At 43.1% G+C, this 24,562-nt stretch overlaps 2 protein-coding genes across 3 annotated transcripts in view; one reads left to right on the top strand and one right to left on the bottom strand.

Annotated features, from left to right (window-relative positions):
• Nucleotides 1-21,852, top strand: part of TPD52 (tumor protein D52) — a 122,032-nt gene extending 100,180 nt beyond the window's left edge. For both annotated transcript variants that reach the window (XM_077270707.1, XM_077270706.1), the window contains exons 3-6: nt 2,744-2,892; nt 6,481-6,582; nt 19,788-19,836; nt 21,304-21,852. In XM_077270707.1, the coding sequence (XP_077126822.1) occupies nt 2,744-2,892; nt 6,481-6,582; nt 19,788-19,836; nt 21,304-21,417 (414 nt within the window). In that variant the 3' untranslated portion in view covers nt 21,418-21,852. The remainder of the gene's footprint in view (nt 1-2,743; nt 2,893-6,480; nt 6,583-19,787; nt 19,837-21,303) is intronic.
• On the bottom strand, nt 12,409-14,175 carry LOC143782824 (uncharacterized). The gene is made up of 3 exons (XM_077270705.1): nt 13,881-14,175; nt 13,643-13,799; nt 12,409-13,521 (listed from the first exon to the last, which is right to left on the bottom strand). The coding sequence occupies exons 1-3, from the start codon at nt 13,993-13,995 to the stop codon at nt 12,588-12,590; spliced, it is 1,206 nt and encodes a 401-aa protein (XP_077126820.1). The 5' UTR covers nt 13,996-14,175; the 3' UTR covers nt 12,409-12,587.
• Nucleotides 21,853-24,562: the final 2,710 nt, after the last annotated feature.

Below are 24,562 nucleotides of genomic sequence, written 5' to 3'. Positions count from 1 at the left end.
TAATACGCATAGTTACTTGTGTCCAGTATTGTGGTTTATTATTAGCCAATGGGGTGGAGTCAATCCCCTTCAGAGGAATAAGAGTCTCCAAAGGCTCTAAATCATACCCACAACGATTGGCAAAGGACCAATCCATAAGACTCAAAGCGGCGCCAGAGTCGATATAGGCGTCCGTGGTAATAGATGACAAAGAGCAAATCAGGGTCACAGACAAAATAAATTTAGACTGTAAAGTGCCAATGGAAACGGATTTATCAAGCTTTTTAGTACGCTTAGAGCATGCTGATATAACATGAGTAGAATCCCCACAATAGAAACACAACCCATTTTTCCGTCTAAAATTCTGCCGCTCGCTTCTGGACAGAATTCTATCACACTGCATGCTTTCTGGCGTCTTCTCAGTGGACACCGCCAGATGGTGCACTGGTTTGCGCTCCCGCAGACGCCTATCGATCTGAATGGCCATTGTCATGGACTCATTCAGACCCGCAGGCACAGGGAACCCCACCATAACATCCTTAATGGCATCAGAGAGACCCTCTCTGAAAGTAGCCGCCAAGGCACACTCATTCCACTGAGTAAGCACAGACCATTTACGGAATCTTTGGCAGTAAATTTCAGCTTCATCTTGCCCCTGCGATAGGGACATCAAAGTTTTTTCTGCCTGAAGTTCCAAATGAGGTTCCTCATAGAGCAACCCCAAGGCCAGAAAAAACGCATCCACATTGCGCAACGCAGGATCCCCTGGTGCCAATGAAAAAGCCCAGTCTTGAGGGTCGCCGCGGAGCAAGGAAATCACAATCCCAACCTGCTGTGCAGGGTCTCCAGCAGAACGAGATTTCAGGGACAAAAATAACTTGCAATTATTTCTAAAATTCTGAAAGCCAGATCTATTCCCTGAGAAGAATTCCGGCAAAGGAATTCTCGGCTCTGATACCGGAGCATGAACAACAAAATCTTGCAAACTTTGTACTTTCGTGGCGAGATTATTCAAACCTGCAGTTACACTCTGAAGATCCATTATAGACAGGTGCACACAGAGCCATTCAAAGATTAGAAGGAGAGAGAAAAAAAAGAAAGACTGCAGCATAGACAGACTGGCAAGTGATCCAATTAAGAGCACAAAAAAAAAAAAAAAAAAAAAAAAAAACTCTCAGCAGACTTCTTATTTCTCTCCTTTCTCAGCCAAGGATTTTAACCCTTTAGTGGCCGGTCAAACTGTCATGATCTCCATGGCCAGAGAACTAGCATAAGCCTATATAGGAACAAGCTCTTGGAAGATGGCAACTGTACTGACCATGAACTAAACCTTACCGCACAACCAGAAGTAGCCAGGTAGCATGTCCTACTTTTTATCCCTATATGCCCAGCGCCGGCCGGAGAACTAAATAATGCTAGCAGAGGGAAATATAAGACCTGACTCACCTCTAGAGAAATGCCCAAAAAGGAGACAGAGGCCCCCCACATATATTGGCGGTGATTTTAGATGAAATAACAAACGCAGCAGGAAAATAGTTTTAGCAAATTTGAGGTCCGCTTTCTAGATAGCAGAAGACAGAAAGCACACTTTCATGGTCAGTAGAAAACCCTAACAAAACACCATCCAGAAATTACTTTAGGACTCTGGCATTAACTCATAATACCAGAGTGGCAATTCCTGATCAACAAGAGCTTTCCAGACACAGTAACGAAACTGCAGCTGTGAACTGGAACCAAAAAACAAAAACAAACAAGGACGAAAGTTCAACTTATCTAGTAGATGTCTGGGAGCAGGAACAAGCACAGAGAGGCTTCTGATAACATTGTTGACCGGCAAGCAACTAACAGAGAAGCCAGGTTATATAGCGACACCCAGATCTGATGAGAACAGGTGAACAGGAAAGATGATGACACAAGTTCAATTCCACCAGTAGCCACCGGGGGAGCCCAGAATCCAAATTCACAACAGAGCTTAGAAGTAATCAGCAAGTCAGTTTTTAACCACATGAGGTCGTAGACCTAATGGAAAAGAGAAGAATGAACTGGGTTGAAAGGCAAAATGAGCAATTGTTATAATATGAGGATTGCAATATATTAAGAGGATAACTATTTTAAAGGGAGTGATCTTTAAAGACCTAGTCCAGTGAAGAGACCCGGTTTATCCACCTGGAATGCATACTCCACTTGGGATCACACAACAGATGATTGACAGTGGCATTTATGTTGTTAAACAGCTAAAATGGGAGCTAGTTGTATTACATTGCCAGCACCTGTCCTGTGTGGAGTGGGCTCAGCTCCTGACCTGAGCCCTTTTCATACAACCACTCCATGACTTCACATTTCTATGTAAAAAAAAAAAACTATTTTCATTTGGCTGAAATTTTAAAGGCTGCTGTTGATTGGCCTCCTGTTGTCACATGACTTTGTTTGTGTCAGGAGACTGGTAGGAGACACAGGGCTGAGAGCAGAAGAGTGGACCTGTTCTGGGAGGCAGGAGGAGTTATTGTTTTATGCAGTACCATGACGCCATTGACCAGGGATTGTCCAGAATGTTTTAGTTCTGTAGGGATTTCAGGATCTGGATGGGAAATTAAAGAAAAAATTCTCTTCAACAGAAGAAAGATTTGATACTTTCATGATTCCTTACGATTACAGAAGCAATCTTACTTGTAAGGAGTTCTCGTTCCACCTACTGACCTTTTAGTGGGGTCCATTTATCAGTATGATTGTCTATAATAATGCCTCTTGTGTCACATTGTTCCAGGTAGAGGAGGAAATCCAAACACTCAGCCAAGTGCTGGCTGCCAAGGAGCGGCATCTAGCAGAGATCAAAAGGAAACTTGGTGTCACCCCATTGGCGGAGCTGAAACAAAATATTTCTAAAGGCTTGCAGGATGTGGCCTCCACCAATGTGTAAGTCCTTCCCAGTGTGCCATGTCCCAAGTTCACCAGCTGTGTCCTACAGAAAGTGATGTAGGATCTATTGTAGGCGCCTCGTGTCACTGTTGGCATTAAACTTGCGATAGGCTCCGTTCTCTATGATTTATTGCACTACCGTAAAGGAAGAAATGCTGCAAAACCTATAAATGTATCTGCAGTCTTTAACTACAAAGTGAAAAACAAAAAAACTTGTATAAGTAAGAGTTAATGCAACTGAAGAACCGAGAACAGCCCAGGAGTTCCAGCTGTACAGAAACTGGTATTGTGTTGGTATATTGAGCCCCCTTCCTACAATTTCTCCGTAATAATTTTAGGTGTCCGTGATTTTTGAAAAAGTTATCCAAAAAGAAGAATCTTTGTTGCTGGCCCTGCTCCGGTCTTCATCTTCCATGCAGTTTTCATTACTGCATTCTTATCTGCCTGTATATAGAAAAAAGGAACCGTTCAGCAGTAGCTGGCTTTCTTGTGTATGGTTCTCGTGACATAAACCGAACACCAGATTTCATTGCTTTGATCCCTGATATTGCTGGGATATGTGGTATATAGCCAGTGTTTTCCGATCTCATAAGGTGGCGGCTAGTGATGAGCGAGTGTACTTGTTGCTTGGGTTTTCCAGAGCACGCTCGGGTGGTCTCCGAGTATTTATAACTGCTCGGAGATTTAGTTTTTGATGACGCAGCTGCATGATTTACGGCTTCTAGCCAGCCTGAGTATATGCGGGGGTTGCCTGGTTGCTAGGGAATCCCCACGTGTATTTCAGATGTCTATCGGCTGTAAATCATGCAGCTGAGGCAACGAAAACTAAGTCTCCGAGCAGTCACAAATACTCGGAGACCATCCAAGCGTGCTCGGGAAAACCCAAGCAACATGTACACTCGTTCATCACTAGTGGCGGCATGCCATCAGTTTGTGATCAGTGTAGGCTGTGCCGAACAGAAACAGTGTATGGGACTTTGGAGTCCTGTAGCTCCTCATAATGCACAATTTCACCTGTTCTGGAGATGGTAGTGGGCCACCCTAACTCGTGAGTCCCTGTGACACACTTTGCACCAATAATATGTAAGCCAGCACTGTCCTTTCACTGGTGGGTGTCTCAGATGGTGGACCCCTACCAATTATAAAGTGTTGATCGTATATACTAGCAATACATTGTTATATTATCACTTTAAAAGTAGAAAACCTCTTTAACTTGTCACCTTTAGGTTTTGCCAGTGTTGTTGTTTTTTTTTTGTTTTTTTTTTTAACCAAAACTAGAAGTGGATCGATCAGGAAGGAGGATTGGAAGTCCCTTCTTTATAAATCCAATTCCTTTTGAACCCACTTCTGCCTTTGCATGAAAATCCCCCCTAAAAACTACAGCTTTGTTTTTCTTCCCCAAAATGCTGCAGATGATTTGATTTCACTGTTTACATCAGATCATTTTGTGAAATTTCCGTTTGCATCACATCCGCACTGTGTGCCGGCAGTAATTGGCTAATGAGCTTGTGTGCCCACCGTCACATGAGCTGGAGTCGTTCCTCCTCTTACCTCCCCGCTCCGTGTCCCGTCCCCTGGAGTTCTTCGCATAGAAGCACATGGGATTTATTTCCTCACAAGAGAAGCAGAGCAAAAGTCCACAAAATGGCGAGAAAATATTTCTATATTAAACTTCCAAAATTCATTCCTGTATCCTCCAACATTTCATAATTTCTCAATCTGAAAACATGACGGTCTGGGGTGCATCACTGTTGTGCAATGGGGACAAAAAAGTTTTACTGGGAAATAATACTACTTTTTTATTTTTGTCTGTACAACAATTACAGTGAGAAGTGTTTTTGTTTTTTTTCCCTTGTGTTTCACCTCTAATTATTATAAGGACACAAATAACATAAAAATCCCCCAGAGATGTGACCTCTGCATATTGGCTTCATTCAGATGTTGTTCATTAAAGATTCATTCTGACATCAGTGATTTTACTTGTACACAAATAGTCTGATTTTCATCAGTTTGGATCATATTTTGACTTTCTTCAGTTTTTACCACCAGGGTATGTGGTTTTTTTTTCTTTTGTTTATTTGCATACAAGAAGTTTTCTCAAGCTTCCCCCCCCCCCCCCCCCATCAAACAAACTTGAAAATTGGACATGAGATGGTTGGCATCTGGTTCCTGTCTGTTTTTTATATTTTCACAAACCTATAGATTTGCATTGATGAGTTTGATTCATGACTTGGCTAAATATAGGACATGACTCGATATTTCGTGTGGATAACCCCATCTGCAAAAATACACAGACATGTGGGACATATCCCCATAGACTAGGAGTGTGAAAAACCTAGAACTCGTTCATGAAAAACTGACATCTGCATCTAGGGGTGAGGAGACATGTTATTTCATTATGCAATTGTGCCAAAGCCACAATAGAGCTGGAGCTCCCTTATCTCAAGACAAATGGCCGGTGCAGAGGCAAGGAGACCTACGCGGCCTGAACTCTCCCTCCACTGCCCTTCCATTGGTGTGGGATGGACCATCATTGATTAGGACAGGGCAGTGCCCAGCCCAGGGTAGAAAAAGAGAAGGAAGTCCGTTATCACAGGCTCTCCAGGCCTCTGCAGTGGCCACTTTGGACAAGACTAGAACGGGGAACATATTGCAGATAAGAGCGGCAGCAGAGAGGAGGCCAATAGGTATCATGACTATACATCAGCAGTTTATGGTCACAATTATAATGACAATGCGCATTGAAAGGTTTAAAGGGACCCTCCGCCCCATTATAATTGTGACCATAAACTGCTGATGTATAGTCATGATACCTATTGGCCTCCTCTCTGCTGCCGCTCTTATCTGCAATATGTTCCCCGTTCTAGTCTTGTCCAAAGTGGCCACTGCAGAGGCCTGGAGAGCCTGTGATAACGGACGTCCTTCTCTTTTTCTACCCTGGGATGGGCACTGCCCTGTCCTAATCAATGATGGTCCATCCCACACCAATGGGAGGGCAGTGGAGGGAGAGTTCAGGCCGCATAGGTCTCCTTGCCTCTGCACCGGCCATTTGGATATGAAGAGATCTGGACACCGATCTGACACTGAAGCAGCGGTAGCAGAACAGGAGCAGTTAGGTGTGGGGACTATACATAGTAAACAAGACTATATATTTCTTATGAGGGGTAGAAGGACATTTCCTAAAAGGTTTCCTCAGTATTTCCAAACCCATGATTTCCAGCAGCTGCAGCATTGGGAATGTCACTGCAGCTCCTACCAACATTTATGGAACATTTGCCTGTTTTACGCATTAACAATAAGTAAGTAACTGCTGTAGATTTGCTTTCCTGGCACAAGGAGCGCCAAATCCCAAATTTATTAAGGGGCGCGTGCCTTTATAGATAGATGGAGCTTTATACGTTATCGCACTTTTGGTTAAAACGATCTTCTCAAGCAGCAGAAATAATAACTACCCCCCCCCATATGTCCTGTAAACTACCGTAAATGTAGTTTTCGATCTGATCCTACTTTTTCAGTAAAAGTGCGTAATCTAGAGCACATATGGAAATATTAATACTGTATTTAATTTTATTTTCTGCTTTTTAGGTATAGGAAGACATCAGAAACCCTGTCCAGTGCCGGGCAGAAGGCTTCGGCTGCCATTTCCACCGTTGGATCAGTCATAACAAAAAAGCTGGAGGATGTAAAGTAAGTCATACAGAAACTGTGTTGGAATTATTATATATAGACGACCTTATGACTTAATAATGAATATAAATATTATCTGTCTATTAATGGTAATGGAAAGATAGAATTGTTCCCTAGTCAGGCCTCATTCATAAGTCTTGGGTCATCTATTTGTCTAATCTCCTAAACCTATAGTATTGTAGACCCCTAGGTTAATAGATATGCAAAATTTGGACAGGGCACTGAAGGATAAGGCCATGTTCACACTTTGCGGTTTTTACCGCGGAACCGCGGCGATTTTGATGCTGCGGGTCCGCAGCAGTTTCCATTGCGTTTACATTTACATGTAAACCCTATGGAAACCGCAAACCACTGTGCACATGCTGCGGGAAAAACCGAGCAGAAACCCAGCGGTTTACAACCCGCAGCATGTCACTTCTTTGTGCAGAATCGCTGCGATTCTGCACACATAGAAATGCATTGAACCGCTTACTTCCTGCATGGGGCTGTGCCCACGATGCGGGAAGTAAGCGGATAATGTGCGGGTGGTACCCGAGGTGGAGGAGAGGAGACTCTCCTCCAGGCCCTGGGAACCATATTTGGGGTAAAAAAAAGAATTAAAATAAAAAATCATGTTATACTCACCTCAGCGCTGCACGCGGCCGGCCGGCCAGAGTTGCTGTGCGAACAGGACCTGCGGTGACGTCGCGGTCACATGACCGTGACGTCACGAAGGGTCCTTCTCGCACATCATCTTTGGAACCGGAGCGCCGGGTGCAGCGCCGAGGAGATCGGGACATCAGAGGGTGAGTATATAAACTTTTTTTTTAATTTTAACATTACTATTGATGCTGCATATGCAGCATCAATAGTATAGGAGTAATCCCGCAGCGGAACCGCGGAACAAACCGCAATAAATCTGCAGGGATAACCGCAGCGGTATTGCCCTGCAGATTAATCAAATCCGCTGCGGGAGAACCCGCAGAGGTCACCCGCAAAGTGTGAACATGGCCTAAGTGCGCAAGGAGTGTTTTGAGGAGCCTTTTGGAGCAGATCCGTTTTAAAAATAAAAGAATAAATAAAATTGAAATGTTTTTAAAACATTTGAAACACTCTTAGTTAATTTCTATTATAAAAAGACTTGCAGGTATATGTTCAGTCTTTTTGAGTATTTTTCTTCCATTTCAGATTTTGAAAAACGCGAAATAAGTGCGGATCTTTTCTTTGAAGCGTTTTCCATCAGTAAACACTTCAAACTCGGCATAGTCCAATCTAAAGCCTGCAAAAAAGGCTTCAAGAATTTTTTTTTTTCTCAAAACATATTTGAAAGGCTCTTTAATACTGTTTCAGGAAATAAAAAAACTCCCTAAATAAGAAGCATTTTGCAGGGCTGTGGAGTTGGAGTCAAAGTCCATTTTGGTGGAGTTGGAGTCTGAATAAAATGGACCGACTCCAAAAATATATAATACATTGGTTACAGTAGTTCAGTGAAGGATGTGCTGGAAATGTTTTCATAAGAATTTGGGAAAGTTATGAAATGTCCTATAAATGTCTGTTCTGTTCTTGATCTGAGGATCTCAGCTTTTAGTGGAGATGAATCTGTACTGCACTTTATGTACATGCTCAGTAGTGAGGCAGAGCTGTGGGGTCATAGATGAGATCAATCTGTGCTGCACTCTATATACATGCTCAGTAGTGAGGCCGAACTGTGTGGTCGTAGATGAGATGAATCTGTGCTGCACTTTATGTACATGCTCAGTAGTGAGGCCGAACTGTGTGGTCGTAGATGAGATGAATCTGTGCTGCACTTTATGTACATGCTCAGTAGTGAGGCCAAGTTGTGGGGTCGTAGAAGAGATGAATCTGTGCTGCACTTTTTATGTACATGTTCAGTAATGAGACAGTGCTGGGGAGTCGGAAATCAGGCAAATTGAGGAGTCTGAGTCAGCCGGTGGTTTTGCTTACCGACTCCACAGTCCTGTTTTTTAGGCTATGGGCACACTAAGTGCTACAAGGAGTTTTTGGTATAGAAGCTTAGCGGAAACTAAAAATCTCAAAAATATTCCAAAAACTCACCAAAAAAAGGCATTTTTAAGGCTGTGCGCACACAGTGTTAAGAGGAGTTTTTGGAGCAGCAACTTAATAGACAATCTCAAAACTATGTAAAGAATTTTGAGTGTCTGCTCTGAAAACTCAGCAAAAAGATTGTGTGCACATAGCCTTTAAGTGGTTTCCAATAAGAAACTCGTTGGCTTTGACGTCCTCACAAAAACTCTGTGTAGATGGCTAATGTTTTATGCTTTCCACCTTTTATTTCCAGTATCTATGGAGATCTATCATCAGAAATGAAGACAACTGCTTGAGAAATTAAAAAAACAAACAAACCTTGATTTAGAAGATTTCATGTTCTGTTTTTTTCCTTTTAATCCTTGTCATGATTTTTGCCAGTCCATATGCCCATACATCATAGCTGGTTGGTAACCCCATCTGTTATCCAATATGCGGATCCAAAGCCTGCTGTATAGTGCATGGGATGGCAATAAACTGTATTCTCGTGCCCTTACTGGCACTTGTTCTACGCGCTTTGTTCCACACTCACTAATTAGATTTTTACATTTTCAGGATCTCTACTAGAGGCCACATTACACTGATTATAGGGATTTCATATCCTGCTTACAGAGACAACCAATGTAGATGGACAAATTTATCAATGCATTTGTTCCATTTTCCGTCATTTTATGAAGCCATTGCTGCACTTTTTTATAGACTCGCGCATGTATCTGTAAGATTGGACATGACGACTTCTGCTTATAATATGAATCTGACTTGTGCACCGTGCGGACGATGAATCAGTGTCGATACGTTTCCCCCATCGTGGTGGGCTACAGACAAGCGCAGAAAGTATATTGGAAACGTACAGATTGTACATGGACTAGTTACAAGAAAGAGCTACTCCCCAATAACTAGCCAGTCTCTATAGAGGAGCGGTCACTTGCCATTAAGATGTGCCTCCTTATGGGAATTGTGCCATTTGATGACAAGACTAGATTTACAAACACTGAAGAGGAGGCAATCTCTCAAGAGGCGCGGTAACAATGCCAAATTCTTCAGAGCAGATACAACTAATTACTAGAGTTTGTGCAATTCGCAGTTCCTGGTCCGTCGGCCATGTCCTTAATCTGTGGCTGCTGGATGGGAGTGCGGAGGACCGCCTGCTACCTGATGGCATCCTTGGCTCCTCTTTTGATTAGCCAGCCTGGTGTGACGACATTGTTGCACAGAGGTGCAGAGCAGTGGTCAACAAGAATGTGGTTTAATCTACAGTAATAAACTCCTCGCAGGGAGATAGCAGGGAATTAATAAACAATGAATCGGGGTTAAAGGAACAGGCAGAATTAAAGCAACAGTCCTGTATTCAAATAACATTTATCGTGGCTCCCGCTGATGCTCCTTAAGCCACATTCCAATGGGGGTAGTAGTAGTAGTGCCGATGTAAGGTCCTCAGATGGTGCCCAGAGTTAACAATCAGTCTTCTGGCGGCAGCGGGCAGTCTTCGGTTTTACCCGCTAAGCCCCTAGTCCCAGCCGAAGTGAGGATCGCTGCAATAGTCAATAGTCAATAGACAAGCCTACAACCTGCAGTAACCACCGATCGACCAAACCGCTGCATGACCAGCTCTATCCTCACCTACTGTATTCTCACCCATCCCTTGTAGATTGTGAGCCTTCGCGGGCAGGGTCCTCTCTCCTCCTGTACCAGCTGTGACTTGTATTGTTCAAGATTATTGTACTTGTTTTTATTATGTATACCCCTCTTCACATGTAAAGCGCCATGGAATAAATGGCGCTATAACAATAAATAATAATAATAGTCTCTGTCCCACACGGGTGCCGCTGTGCGTCTGCCAGCAATGGGGGACGCACCTCAGGGTTCTTCACCGGTCCTTTGCTCCTCCGCACGAGCGCTGCACTCTGCTTAGCCAGGCGCTCGGCGCTCTCACTGGCTCCGTGGCCTGTACACGAAAGCTCTGCAGCAGTTCTGCCCCGCGCTGTCGCTTATACTGCGGAGCACATGGCATGCCTGCCTCTGCCCTCATTGCTGGCGGGAAACTTGCTGGTCTTTGCGCGCTTTCTCCTCACTGCCTGGCTTAGGCTTCTTTCACACTTCAGTTGTGTGGCGTCAGTTGGGTCCGACATCGTGGCGGATCGACGGATCCGTCAAATTTCATGCAAAAACGGTTCTAACGGATCCGTTTTTTTAACGGATCAGCTGCCCTAATCCGTTAAAAAAACGGATCCGTTAGAACCGTTGCGAACGTTTTTACATCCGTTGCAACCGTTTTTTGACGGATCCGTTTTTTAAAAGGGGAGGATTTCAATGTGATTGGCTACTGGAAACTTCTGGAAAACTATATATAGCGTGTATTTACACCACATCTTTGAAAGGTTGTAGAGAAAGTGGCAGAAATGGAAGGAGTCCTGGCGAACATTGCAAAGATCTATGCAGATTTTACTTTTGAGGCAAATCAGTTGGCAGTCAGCGTTCGAGAGAGGGAGGAACGAAGACTGCGAATCCTACGGCAGCGGCGTAAGAGAAGGCTGTGGATCCATCCCATCACAGCACAACGTATGACCCGTGGTGTTTATTCCACGCTTTACATGGAACTAAGGGAAAACCCTCAAAAGTTCTTCAATTATGTGAGGATGAGAGCTGAAAATTTTGCATTTTTATTGGGCTATGTGGAAGACTGTATACGGAGACGAGACACCCAGATGCGATTCTCAATATCACCAGCAGAGCGTCTCATGGTGACTATTCGGTAAGTCATTTTTTTATTAAATGATTCTCATTCATCAGACTTATAACTGTGTTGGTTTTTTTTGTATTTTTTTTATAAAGTATTGTCTTTTCTTTTTGTTAACAGATTCCTTGCAACTGGAGAGTCCTTCTCATCCCTCCATTTTCAATTTCGACTTGGGATATCCACCATCTCGGGGATCATCAGAGATACCTGCCGGGCATTGTGGGAGTGCCTACAAGTGGAATACATCCCAGAGCCATCACAGGAGAGGTGGCTGGAGATCGCCCAAATTTTTCATCAGATTTGCCAGTTTCCAAATTGTGTTGGAGCAGTTGATGGAAAGCACATAAGGATCGTCAAACCTTCAGGCTCTGGGTCACAGTTTTATAACTATAAGAAGTATTTCTCTATTGTGTTGATGGCCATAGCTGACGCACAATGCAAGTTCATCGCTGTGGATATAGGTGCGTATGGACGTGCAAATGATTCACAAATCTTTAAAAATTCACCAATGGGGCGCCGTTTATATGGAGAGACATTTGATTTTCCGCCCCCTAGACCTCTCCCTGGAACCACCGGTCCACCGTTACCATTTGTTTGTGTTGGAGATGATGCCTTCCAGCTTTCCCCACATTTGCTTAAACCCTTTGGAAGTAGTGGACTGACCCAGAGGAAGAAAATTTTCAATTACCGTTTAACCAGAGCACGCAGAGTAGTGGAATGTGCCTTTGGCATCCTAACTGCCAAATGGAGAGTGCTACTAACTGCCATTAAACTGCAGACTGAAACTGTCGATGATGTGGTCAAAGCGTGCGTTGTCCTGCATAATTTTGTTCTATCAAAAGAACAAGTTTCCCTGGAGGATAATGTTTCAGAAAGCACCTTACGGGATTACCAAAACCCCACTTTTCGCAGTCCAGTTGCAGTCTGCAGAATGCGGGACAGTTTTGCAGACTACTTCATGTCTCCTGCAGGATCAGTTGACTGGCAGTATGAAATGGTGTAAAAAATTTATTTATTTTTATACTTGTAAAAATACCAATTTTTGTTTGCATACAAAATCTTTTTACTTTAATGCAGCATTGTATGTTTTGCAACGGTACCCTTTAAACACTGTTAATGTTACTATTGCCATAACCTTGGTGACTTAATAAATTAAAAGAAAAAAAAAAAAGAAAGACAATAAAATTTTTTTTAAACCAAACAACTGTTTATTTATTGACTTTTACAGATTCTCATAGTTTTGGGTGGAGATAGTAGCGGAGGGGCTGACAGGCGGGCGGACCACGTCGAGAGTGGGGGACAGGACATCACGGGGAGGAACAGAAGTGGAATGGGTGGTGAAAACATGAGGTTGTGTAGAGACTTGAGGTGCAGATGTGGTGTGTGTGAGGTATGAAGGTGTTGCTGGGATTGATAACGGAGAAGTTAAAGGGGAAGAATGGAAGGGGGACGTTAAAAACTGGGAAAGACTAAGGGGGGAAGGAACAAATGACGAAGGAGTAGAATGGACGGGAGGAGGACGTACAGGAGGAGGACGGATGGGAGGATAGACGGTGGATTGAGAGGGGAAAGGTGTTGACACATGAAGGGTAGGTGGAGGGGCATGGGATATCGCCTGCGCTAGAGCAGTGTGGCAGCCTTGCATCACATGCATCTGCAGGTCAGGAGTTAGATTTTCCATGTGCCTGAGGACCGCCTGAAAAAAACAGTGCCTTGGTGACTGGTTTGCATCTGATTGCATCCTATCAAGACGACTGCTGAGTTCAAGTATGCTTTTGTTAAGCATATTGTACCCAGCAGACGTTTGCTCACTCAAAAGCTTGATGGCACTGTGAAAGGATGCATTCAGATGCAAAAAGTCAGGCGCATAGCTCCTTTCCTGACCTCTCTGGCGCTGCCGTCCTGACCACAAAGTTGGTCTAGAAGTTGCGGCAGTGGCAGAGGGGTGGGGTAAAGGGAACTCTAACTCATCACCTGCAGCTTCAAGTGACGAAGTCCGCCCTGCTGCTCCAGCGCTGGTGGATGAGGCTGAGGGATCAAACAAAAGGGTAGGTGCAGAAACAGAGGGGTCGACGTGGTCCCCGGTGGCGGACTCTCGAGGGATCGCTCCAGAGGGCTGCAACTCTGATGCAGGCTCCCGAGTGCTGCAGAAAGTGCTGTTAAAGAAGAAGAAAAAAAATATTAGTATCTTTATATTACAATTGCCCTTACTGCAAAAAAATTGAAGGTTACACATTTTTTCAGTTTGACTGAAAATATGTGGTGTTGAATATTTACCTTCTGCTCAGCAGCGTCGACCGTAGGAACGACAGGGCTCTGGCATGTTTGTATCTGCTCCTGCGTCCTCTAGATCCACTCGGGGCCTGCATCTCCTTATTAAACTCCCTCTTGAAGCGATCCCTGATTGACCGCCACCGCACGATAATCCTGTTACCTGGAAAGAGATAGCAAAAATTGGTTACTATACACCACATTAAATCATGCTAAAATAAGGTTATGAAGTGTGAATACTTACGCGCTAGATCCTGGGCCCCAGCATCGAGTTCCTCCCAGTTATCCATAACAGCACTGCACACTTCCTCCCATAGCCGTCGGGTGATTAACTGGTCAGCATGGCGGCGGTCCGACATGTTCCACAGCGGCTCCCTACTTTGTACTGCTTCGATGAGGGTGTTCACATCGATGCCCTCCTCTTCATCATCTTGTTCGGGAGCACGCTGTGAAGCCTACGAAAAATATAACAATAAAAAGGGAAAGATTACAACACATGAATTTTACATTTTACTACACAACAAAACAAAAAGGAACTTACTCTTCGGCGACCGCCGCGATTATCATTCCGACGACTATGGGAGGTGCTTTGAGGAACTCTATGTCGAGCCCCGGATTGTGAGGACTAATAAAAAAAATTAAAAAAAAAAAAATTAATAATGTTCTTAGATTGAGGCATATGTATTGTGTGTGCTGTCATGAATGTTTGTGTTGGGTGTAGTGCATTGTATGTGAGGATCGGTCTGTTCAAAACTTACACTATGCGCTCCCGCTCCTTGTCTTTCTCCACCCTGTCCGTCTCCTTCTGTAAGCCCCTCTGCTTCATATTCCTGTGAATACAGAACACATAAAGGGTTAAAAACAATGACCATAGTTGTATCACCAAAAAATTTTACAGAACAAAAAAAAAAAAATACAATACCTCAGTTTGCTGCTGATGTGCTGGGGGGCTCTCAGAAGAAGACATTATGGTCTTTGCGTACCTCTTGGTCCCAAGTATCTGTAAGTATACAGACAGTTCTAAGCTACTATACACAAGGATAGATGCAGCTGTAGGATTTAACAGTTACATCTTTTTTAAAAACTTTTACATTTCATCCCACACAAAATGAAATTTTTTTTCTAACCGTCATACTTTATATGGTAGATATGCTTGATGCACAAGCTGCCAAACCCTCTAGCCCTGTTTCCCCACCAAAAAAACCCCCCAAGAACCCTTTAAAGCAACACCAAAACTGAAATTGATATGCGCAATGCGCATGTTGGTAAAAGCCACCTATCAAACCTTATCAAAAATGTTCCTCATTCGAACTTAAAATACCAATTCCAAAAATTGGTAATTATGATTACCCTACAGTTTGTATTTTCTAAAACCGGATAACATATTCTATACACAAGATTTGCATTACACATTTATATATATAACCTTTACTGCATGTTTACCCAATATTACATTTATCTTGCAATGAGACTACTGACAGTTTTGTGTAATTTTTATTACTATTTTTTTTAAAAATTTTTTTTTTTTTAATGGTACAGTAGGAGCTACACTGCTCTTTATTTGAAATACTATAACATTTGGGATAACAACAAAAATGCAGAACACATCACACATCATTTATACACACACACAAAACTCATTTTACACCACAGCTATAAAAAATAACAGCTAATAGTATGAAAAACATATAAACAGGGCAGGCAGGCGCACGCACACAAGCACGCACACAAGCATGCACGCACACAAGCACGCACACAAGCACGCACGCACACAAGCATGCAAGCACGCACGCACGCACACAAGCATGCAAGCACGCACGCACGCACGCACACAAGCACGCACGCACACAAGCATGCACGCACACAAGCACGCACACAAACACGCACGCACACAAGCACGCACGCACGCATGCATGCATGCTGGATGGCAGTACTCACATGGCTGTCTCAGGCAGGGTCTGGCTTGCAGGGCCTCTCTGGCTGGATGGCAGTGCCTGGCTGGCAAAGTCTTGCTGGCAGAGTGTCTCTGGCTTGCAAGGCCTCTCTGGCTGGATGGCAGTGCCTGGCTGGCAAAGTCTTGCTGGCAGAGTGTCTCTGGCTTGCAGGGCCTCTCTGGCTGGATGGCAGTGCCTGGCTGGCAAAGTCTTGCTGGCAGAGTGTCTCTGGCTTGCAGGGCCTCTCTGGCTGGATGGCAGTGCCTGGCTGGCAAAGTCTTGCTGGCAGAGGTCTTGCTGGCTGGGTCTGGCTGGGTCTGGCTGGGTCTCTCGGGCATGGAAGGGTCTCTCTTGCTGGCTGGTACATTTGGGAATGACCTGTCCTCTTTATATAGTTTTTGGGTTGTCTGGGCAAAGTTGCAACTTTTTGGAGCATGCTCAATCAAAAAAAGCGGATTGAGGCGACGGATCCGCCAAAAAACGGATCGCGACGGATCCGTCGCCCATAGGCACCCATTAAAAAAAAAGGCGGACGCGACGGATCCGCCGCGTTCCGCCTTTTTGCCGGCGACAAAAAACGTTACAAAGTCCGTCAATGTCTAGACAACGTCCGCCAAATATCGACGGATCCGTCGCAAGGCGGATGGAACGGACGACCATCCGCCACAATCCGTCTCTAATGCAAGTCAATGGAAAAATAGCGGATCCGCCCCCCAAAAAAAACGGATCCGCCATTTTACGAAAATGGCGGTTTTTGACTGACGCCGAAAGACTGAAGTGTGAAAGAGGCCTTAGTCTCACCCCCTCTTCCCGGGTCATGAGGCCTGTCCTGTCCCCTATTCTTTCCCCTGGGCAACATGGGACGCAGCCTCAGCAGTTCCGAACCCAGCATGATGCAGGCACTTGAGGCCCAGTCTTCCTCCTTACACACGTGACGCCAGGATGGCTGATCAAAAGACTAACCACAGATGTCGGCACATAATAGGCGCTTCTCGGGGCTCTTATCCATCGGCCACAGATTACTGACGTGGCCAATGGTCCTGCAAATCGATTCGCACCAACTCTGCTAATGACGGGTCATCGTTAATATGCCCACTATATTCGGACTGTAGGACGATGCAGTATTACTCAGAAGTGGGTCCTTCTCTTCTGTTACTTAGTTCAGGTTGTGATTTTATCTGCAGCTGCATGTGGGGGTCCGTGTAACGTTCTCTCCCCCGAGCCAGGGATTTTATTGTTTGGACGTCTTACACAGAACAGATGCTCTTGATGTACGACAGCTGAACCTCCTGCCAAGAATTTATTTGTGCAGGCAGTCTAATATCTTCACAGATATTGCACTTTTGAGTTTGCAGAAATCTGAATATTTTGTTCCAGACTTCTTACCCAGGTCCAGACAAAGGGAACTGGAAAGGTGAAATATGAATCGCAATGTATTTGTATAATTGTGCCAAAAATCTACTTTTATTAGAGATGGTGGAAGCCATTTGCCAGGTTTGAGATTTGCGATGTAGAATAGAATTTTTAGTATTTGCTTATACCAAGGTGATGCCGTATATGAAGAATATTTTCTCTTTACTTCGCCCACTGTAATAAGTCTTCTTACAGGATTTTTTTCAGTTTTATGTTATGTGATAACATTTCATCTTGTGACCTGCAGAACAGTTCATTAAAAGGGGCAGTCGCTGATTGTAACTGGTGCAATCTTTTACAATGTTCATTCCCATAGCTGGTACATTAAGGTTTTTTAATTAATGCATAAAATTAAAGATTGTTAACTTTCAACACCATTAGGACTTGTTTATATGTTGCGTTTTTGCAATGTGTTTTGCCACTGAAAAAAAAAATGCAGTGCTTTTACGGTGTCAAAGTGAATGAAATTTCCAAAATCTCATGCACACGCTGCTAATTTTTTCCTCCCAGATATAAACCTTCAAAGCATTTTTTTCAGATCTGTCAATCCTTTCAGCGTGCTTGCAGCGTTTTTCACACATTCAAATAAGTGGTAAAAAAAAGCATAAAAAACGCACGTAAAAAAAGCGTACTTTACAGTGTTTTTCACACCACAAATCTGCTGCAAATACTAAATGTGCGCACGTACCCGAACTTTGTGAGGGATGTCCAGTTTTATGTCAGGAAACATTAATGTAGAAGGTTCTGCAGCTTTCTAGTGTTCCAGTTACTTCTTGCGATCGAGATTTCTGCTTGTTAATGATTGAAAACCTGTAATCAGCATTTTACTTCTCAAACCTCCGTCCTCGCTCTGCTAGTATAATGCCCTCTCCTCCATTTGATGAGACTTATTCTTTGTTCTCATTCGTTGTGTTTTTTTGGTTAGTTTTCCAACGAGTCCATTATCTGGGTGTGATTTGAAGGATGCTGCCAGTGTGTCTTGGTGTAACTTGAAGATTGCAAAATAGTCAACAGGGGCCCCGAACTCATGAGTCTTTAGTTTTGACCTCCACATGGACCTTTTGAGCTCCACCAGGGTTCTGGTGTGAATGTCGCCCCTGCACCAGCTATATTTATGCTCCTGTGTGGGATGGAAAATATATATATATATATATATATATATATATATATATATATATATATATATATATATATATATATATATATATATATATATATATATATTCCTTCTTTGCTCCTTTATCACCGTCTCTAATGCTCTCTTGCCTGTAACCTTTTTCTATCCCTCCTATAATGTGTGATGTATGTAGATATAGTATCTTTGAATAATTTTATTTTATTTTTTTCTTTAATGCTGCCTACTAGTATACGTTCTATACAGCATTCAATTAGTATGCCTGCTATGAGGTAAAGTATCGCGCAATAAGGTTAATTACATGTGCATGACGTATCTGCCTGCATTACCCTTAAAGGGCATTTTCCATCAGTCCAGCCTTCCTTGGTAGCATATATTGGAGATGCTGTAAAAAAAACACTACCGCTCAATGTGCCCATTGGGGAACTATTGGAATTGATGTGTGGTGTGCTAATTAGGCAGATCTGGATCTCTGGGGGAATTTAATTGACTGTCTGCACCTGTTTTGCTTAACTGGCATATCACAAGGCAATTCAACGACCCCCACCCCAATAAACAGATTTTATAGCCAAGCGGTAATCCAGCTCCACCCGATCCGCATTGAGAAGGGAGCGGGGCTGGTGATATCACATCTACAGATATCACAACAGGCAGATATTACACGCCTTGTCCAAATTTAAAGAATTCCCCTTTAAATTATGACTTCTGTAGCCACAATAAAGACTATACTGGTAAAATAAAGAATATTCTCCATGATCACCAGAATTGTTCGCTTTAGGCTTAAAATAATTCTTATAAGTTATTTATTGATATGGCCAGATGGAGGATTGTTATGTAAATTATGATTCAAAGAACTTTAAGGTTATTGATGTCTAGTAGTTTGTCCTCCCGTTTGGCTTGTCACATCATCGGAGATGTTGGTGATGTCACTGTCATGTCATGGTGACAACACGCCAACAAAGCTTAAAGGGAATCTGTCAGCAGGTTTTTGCTCCCTCATCTGAGAGCAGCATGATGTAGGCAAAGAGTAACTGAATCCAACAATGTATCACTTAGATTACTGAGGGCAGCGGTTCTGACACAATCAGAGATTTTAGATTTAGCATGCAGCAGGGCTGAGAAAGCTAACCCCGCCCACAGCAGGCTCTGTAGATACAAGATCCATAGACAGTGAGCTGCTTATCACAGGAGGGGGCGGAGTCGGACCAGGAGGAAAGCTCCGCCGTGTCCAGCAATGATCAGCTAAAACAATCATTGCAGACAAACAAAATCACGGAGCTTGATAAGACACATTGCCAAAATCTGTATTTTAGCCTCTACAGCATGCTGTCTTCAGTTAACATGCCAAAAACTTATTGACCGATTCCCTTTAAGAAACTGAAAGTGAAGCTGAAAATAATTCACATCACCATTAGCTATAAAAATGCAGCTACAGTAATAGTCAAAATGGAAGTGGGATCTTGCACTTTCACCAGTAGCGTTCTTTCTGGGTAACATACTGTGGACCCTACTAGTCTTGTCCTTCAAGTAAAGTATCAGTGCCCTAGTGGTTGACTTGATCGTAATTGCGGTTCTGATAACATATATGCTTGAATTGCTGTTATACACCTCCATGGAAAATACTGAATATTATATGAAATGTAACATTCCTCCATTTTTATCTTTTTAGGAATTCACCCACTTTCAAGTCTTTTGAGGAAAAAGTGGAAAACCTGAAGGTCTGTGATACTGTTTGGATATAAAATGTACTGTGTGTAGGTGTGGTGTAATTGTATGGATGTTTAGTGATTGGGGAGACCTCTAAATTTGTATTTAATGTTTGCATTTGGCATTTTTCTGCATTCAGTCATAGATATCAGGGTTTCTGTTGTTCTATAACAGAATACTGGTGGCAGGCGAGTTCTTCTTTTGCTCTTGTGCTTCTTTATGGGGAGTATTTACTGCATACACTCAGCCTTCTGTCATACATATGATGTTCAATATGTATGCTCTAAATGCACTCAAAGAAGCATAGAAGGGGAACAAAGTGCCTGGTTTTACATATTTAAAGGGAATCCGTTAGGGGCTGATGGCCTGATTCTAGCAATGTCACTTACTTGGCTGTGTTGCTGTTTTAATAATCTCTTGCTGATAAATCACTGATTTTATCACTACAGGACTAGCTGTCTTGTGCCTCCTAGTCAATTGCTCTGTGTCACTCCGCCCTCCACCACTGATTGGCCGCCTTATGTCAATGTACACTTTACACAGAAAGCTGCCAATCAGTGGTGGAGGGCGGGGTTACACAGAGCTCAGCATTCAGAGAGATTTTTAATGCTGTAGTTAACCTTGGCAATGAGCTGTAATCAGCCACTTCTGTGGTGGCCAGTCTCATAGACCAGGAGAGCATCTTTGCGGGCTGCTTGCTCTATAGCTTGCCAGCGCAGCTCTGAAGCTGATCGAATATGCTCAATTTCAGTGTCTTCTTCCATGCTACCTGGTAGAACAGACAGTTTGGCCCATCAGCTTAAAGGGGTATACCCATCTCCAAGATTCTAGCCCAATATGTAGTAGGTGTAATAATAATAGCACTGGAAAGTACCTCCAATTAGAAATGTAGTATAGTGATTCGCTATGTTGCTTACCTCATGCCCTCAAGCTTCTGTAATGTAGCTTAGGCATCCATGGTTGAGACCACTAACGACTGTCACTATATGAGTGGTCGTAACCATGGATACCTAAGCTACTGTAATGCTGTGTACATAAGTAAGTGACGTAGCTTATCAGAGGAACTATGCTATATTTCTAATTGGAGGTATTTGGTAATATTATTGCACCTACTACATATTGGGATAGGATATTGGAGATGGGAATACCCCTTAAACCATGCCAATGGCCCAAACTTTCAGTCTTCTGGAGCACGCTGCCCCCTGGCAAGCTGGGAGCCAAGAGTTGGGGGAGGGGGGACGGGGACAGTGCACTCCTGAAGATGGGGAATTAGAGACAAGGCCTTCAATGAGATCTTGGTAAAGTGAAAGGACATCCACAATGTGACTTTTGTCCTTGTTTTCACTGCGTAATTCCAGAGTGTCCCCAAAGCAGTTTCGTATTCACAGGCAAAAAACAAGACAAAACCCTGTCACTGTGAACATGAACTTTGTTTCCAATAATCTTTACATCACTTCTTGAATGTTACTTTGTTGCAGTCAAAAGTCAGTGGCACCAAACAACCAGCTGGAGATTTCGGAGAAGTGTTGACCTCCGCAGCCAACGCCAGTGCCACAGATGACCTCACAGAGAAGGATCTTGAAAACCAGTGAGCTCGCCATTGTAACCGGTCAAATCTGAAAGATGCTGCAGGATGATTGAAAGCACACCCAGAGCGCCCCCTGTGTTTTCCGACAGGTTTTGTTTCCTTTGCCCTTTTTTGCTTTTCCTTCTGTCTTTTGTGTATCCATCACTTGCTCACGGGGCAATCGGTTGCCATTTAGTAGCTGAACTTGGCAAATGCTAAACCAAGGACAGAAGCCACCACCGCTGCAGGTGACAGATACCGTCTTACATTACAGACCTGGGCATATATTTGTGATAGGAAGAAAAAAAGTTATCCAAATGTTTGGGCGGGATTGACGAAGGGATTTTTATGCAACATGTTACATTACTCCTTTACTACTGCCAAGATTTTGTTACACACTGAATTCTGCATTTACTGTGTAGACACTAATAAAACCTGAAATAAATGTGTGAGAACCATGGCGAGTATTCTTTCGCTTCATCCTGCAATTGTTGGTTTCTGTTGTATGTGTTGTTTCTCACATAATCTTCTGACTTGGTCAGTATTTCTACTGGAAGGAAGATGAACAGGATTTGCATTACACATTTTCCCGGTTACATAAGATCTGGCCCTGTAACTTGTATTATTTGATAATTTGTATAATGTAATTGGTGAGTCCATTTCCAATTGTTTGCTGTCAGTGGACTACAACATCCTGTAGAGATCAAATATCACACAAGATGGATATCAGAGATAAGTGAATCTCTTGAATTTGCCAGGTCCTGATCATTTCATAAAATTCGACTTGAAACAATTTGTGTTTTAAATTTGCACAAAATGACAAAAAAAGCCTGTTGCCTTCTTACACATTGCAGAAGATTGTGTCAACCACAGAAGACTGATGTGACCATGTGTGCTTCAAAATAATGCTCTGCAGAGATCACTGTGTGTATACAATTACCATAGCCTGTTTAAAAGCCAAGGAAGGAAATGCAGCAGCCATTTTAGGATGGTGAATAAGGTGTCAGAGTCCTAAAATTAATATTCCAGACAGTACATGTTATACCACTGCACCAGTGAAGATGAAAGTAGTAGTCTATGATTAAGGGTTTGATCACACTGCTGTATAGTCTCTCATGAGAGAGACTCGAGCTGATTATGCTAATGACACTCGGCTCAAACTCGGATGACGCTTGGATGAAACTGTCACAGTGTGATCCGATTCTCTCGCATGTGATCGCAGCACGGGTCCAGAGCAGATGGAGAAATTAATTTCTCCATAGTCTGTGCATGTATATCAGACAGTCCGATGTTTCACACACACCCATAGACTTGTATATACGTGTGTGTAATCCAGTTTTCGGATGTACTCGCAGCATGCTGTTATGAATCTGCATGAGAAAATAATCCCAGATCTGCACTGCTCCATAGTATAAAAGTGGGCCAAGTGCTATCCAACAAAACATCGGCCAGAACTCTGCTGCATTATACGCCAATGTGAGTGAGCCCTTATACAGAGGTTCAGTCATTAGCGGAGTTGCCAGACTGATATGGTGTCGTTGAAGTTTTCTTTTTCTCTTCATTTATAGTGCACTAGAGAGCAGAAAAAAGCCAGGTTTATGTGTTTTGTTTTTTTGTTTGTTTGTTTTTTTTAATAATAAAAAATCTGGCATTTGTTACTTTCTGTGTTTGCAAAAGGAAACACATACTCGGTACAGTCATTTGTGACATGCAAATTTTTTTTGTGAAGTCAAGGTAGAATTGGATTTCGGGGGAAATTTCTTTTGTATTTTTTAAAAAATAGACACTAACGCCCTGGTTAATTAGGTCTGGCATTTCATATGCCAGTTTTAATGAAGAATTCGCAGGAATAAGTAGAGATGGGCAGACACTTGGATGTTTGGGTTCGGCCTAACAGTTACAAAAAGTTCGGGTACCAGAACAGTACCCTTACCCGAACCCCATTCACTTGAATGGGAGGTCCGAACGTCCAGTGTTTGCCACGCTGTCATGTGCATGACAGCGCGGCATACACCGTTTCTGATCGGCGGTGAAATCATCCCTGCCGCTCAGAGAGCCGCCATTCCCATGCTGTCAAAACAATGTGATCGCTCAGCTGTGATCGGAGGTATAAAGTTTACCTCCAGTCACTGGTGTAAGCTGATGGGACTACAGCTCCCATCAGCCAACTCCTGCTGCTGCTAATAACAGCGAGAGCACAAGCGGCGGATGGGAGTATTCATTAGTCGACTCCTGCGCTGTAAATTTTTTTTTTTTTTTAAACTGTATGGGTTCCCCTGTATTTTTGGTAAAATAAAAAACAACTATTCCTCACCTCTCCGTCGTTCTGTTCCACACTGTAATCCATGTCTGGGGTATAACTGTTTTCAACCTGGACAGTTCCAAGATGCAACCATCAAGGCTGAGAACCACTGGTCACTGAGCTGCGGCGAGCGCAGCCTCGGTGACTGGCGGGGACGTCGTCTAGGTTGCCTCTGGTCACTGAGGCTGCGTTCCCAGCCAGGCTGAACTGCGGTGACCTCGGTGAGATCCCTGCTACAACTGTGAGTTTTTAACCGTTCAACTATAAAAATCAACGGTCAATGCCCTGTTATTCACTGGGCTTTTGTTTACTTTCATTTGTTTCTGTGGTGAGGTCATTTTAAACACAAATACAGCCTTAGTAAAATAAGAGTTGGAAAAAGGTTGGATACAGCCCTAAAAGATGTAAGAGTGCCACACATCTTTTCAGAGCATTTGGAGGATTGCAATATTGCAAGTTACAGCGAAATGGAATTTTTTAACCTAGGGAATTCAGATTTCAAAAGATTCGATCATTACTAGTGGATACCCCTGTATGTAGTCACGGCAAATGCTCCTTTTCCTAAAAGTTCACTAATTTAGGTTGATCTGTTTTATACAGCCATTTGAATGCTGTTACAAGTTATCAGAGAGGATTTGTATTTTACTTATAAAAAGTGAAACAATTGATAGACCCCCATTTTGATTATGTGCTAAAGCTAAGGGATAACAAACTGCGTTTAAATGGCCAGCATGCCATACAGTTTTCATGCATTGACCACTGTATGGCCAGCTGCAGTGATGCTAGTGGGGACTGGTCATGTAGAAAAAACTAAATATTGATCAATTATATGGGGTCCACATTTAGAAAAAAAACAGGAACATCAAAA

This window comes from Ranitomeya variabilis, chromosome 6 (assembly GCF_051348905.1).
Source record: "Ranitomeya variabilis isolate aRanVar5 chromosome 6, aRanVar5.hap1, whole genome shotgun sequence".
NCBI classification, from domain to species: Eukaryota; Metazoa; Chordata; class Amphibia; order Anura; family Dendrobatidae; genus Ranitomeya; species Ranitomeya variabilis.
The sequence above is the reverse complement of the archived record's forward strand: the minus strand, read 5'-3'. Positions and strand labels throughout refer to the sequence as shown.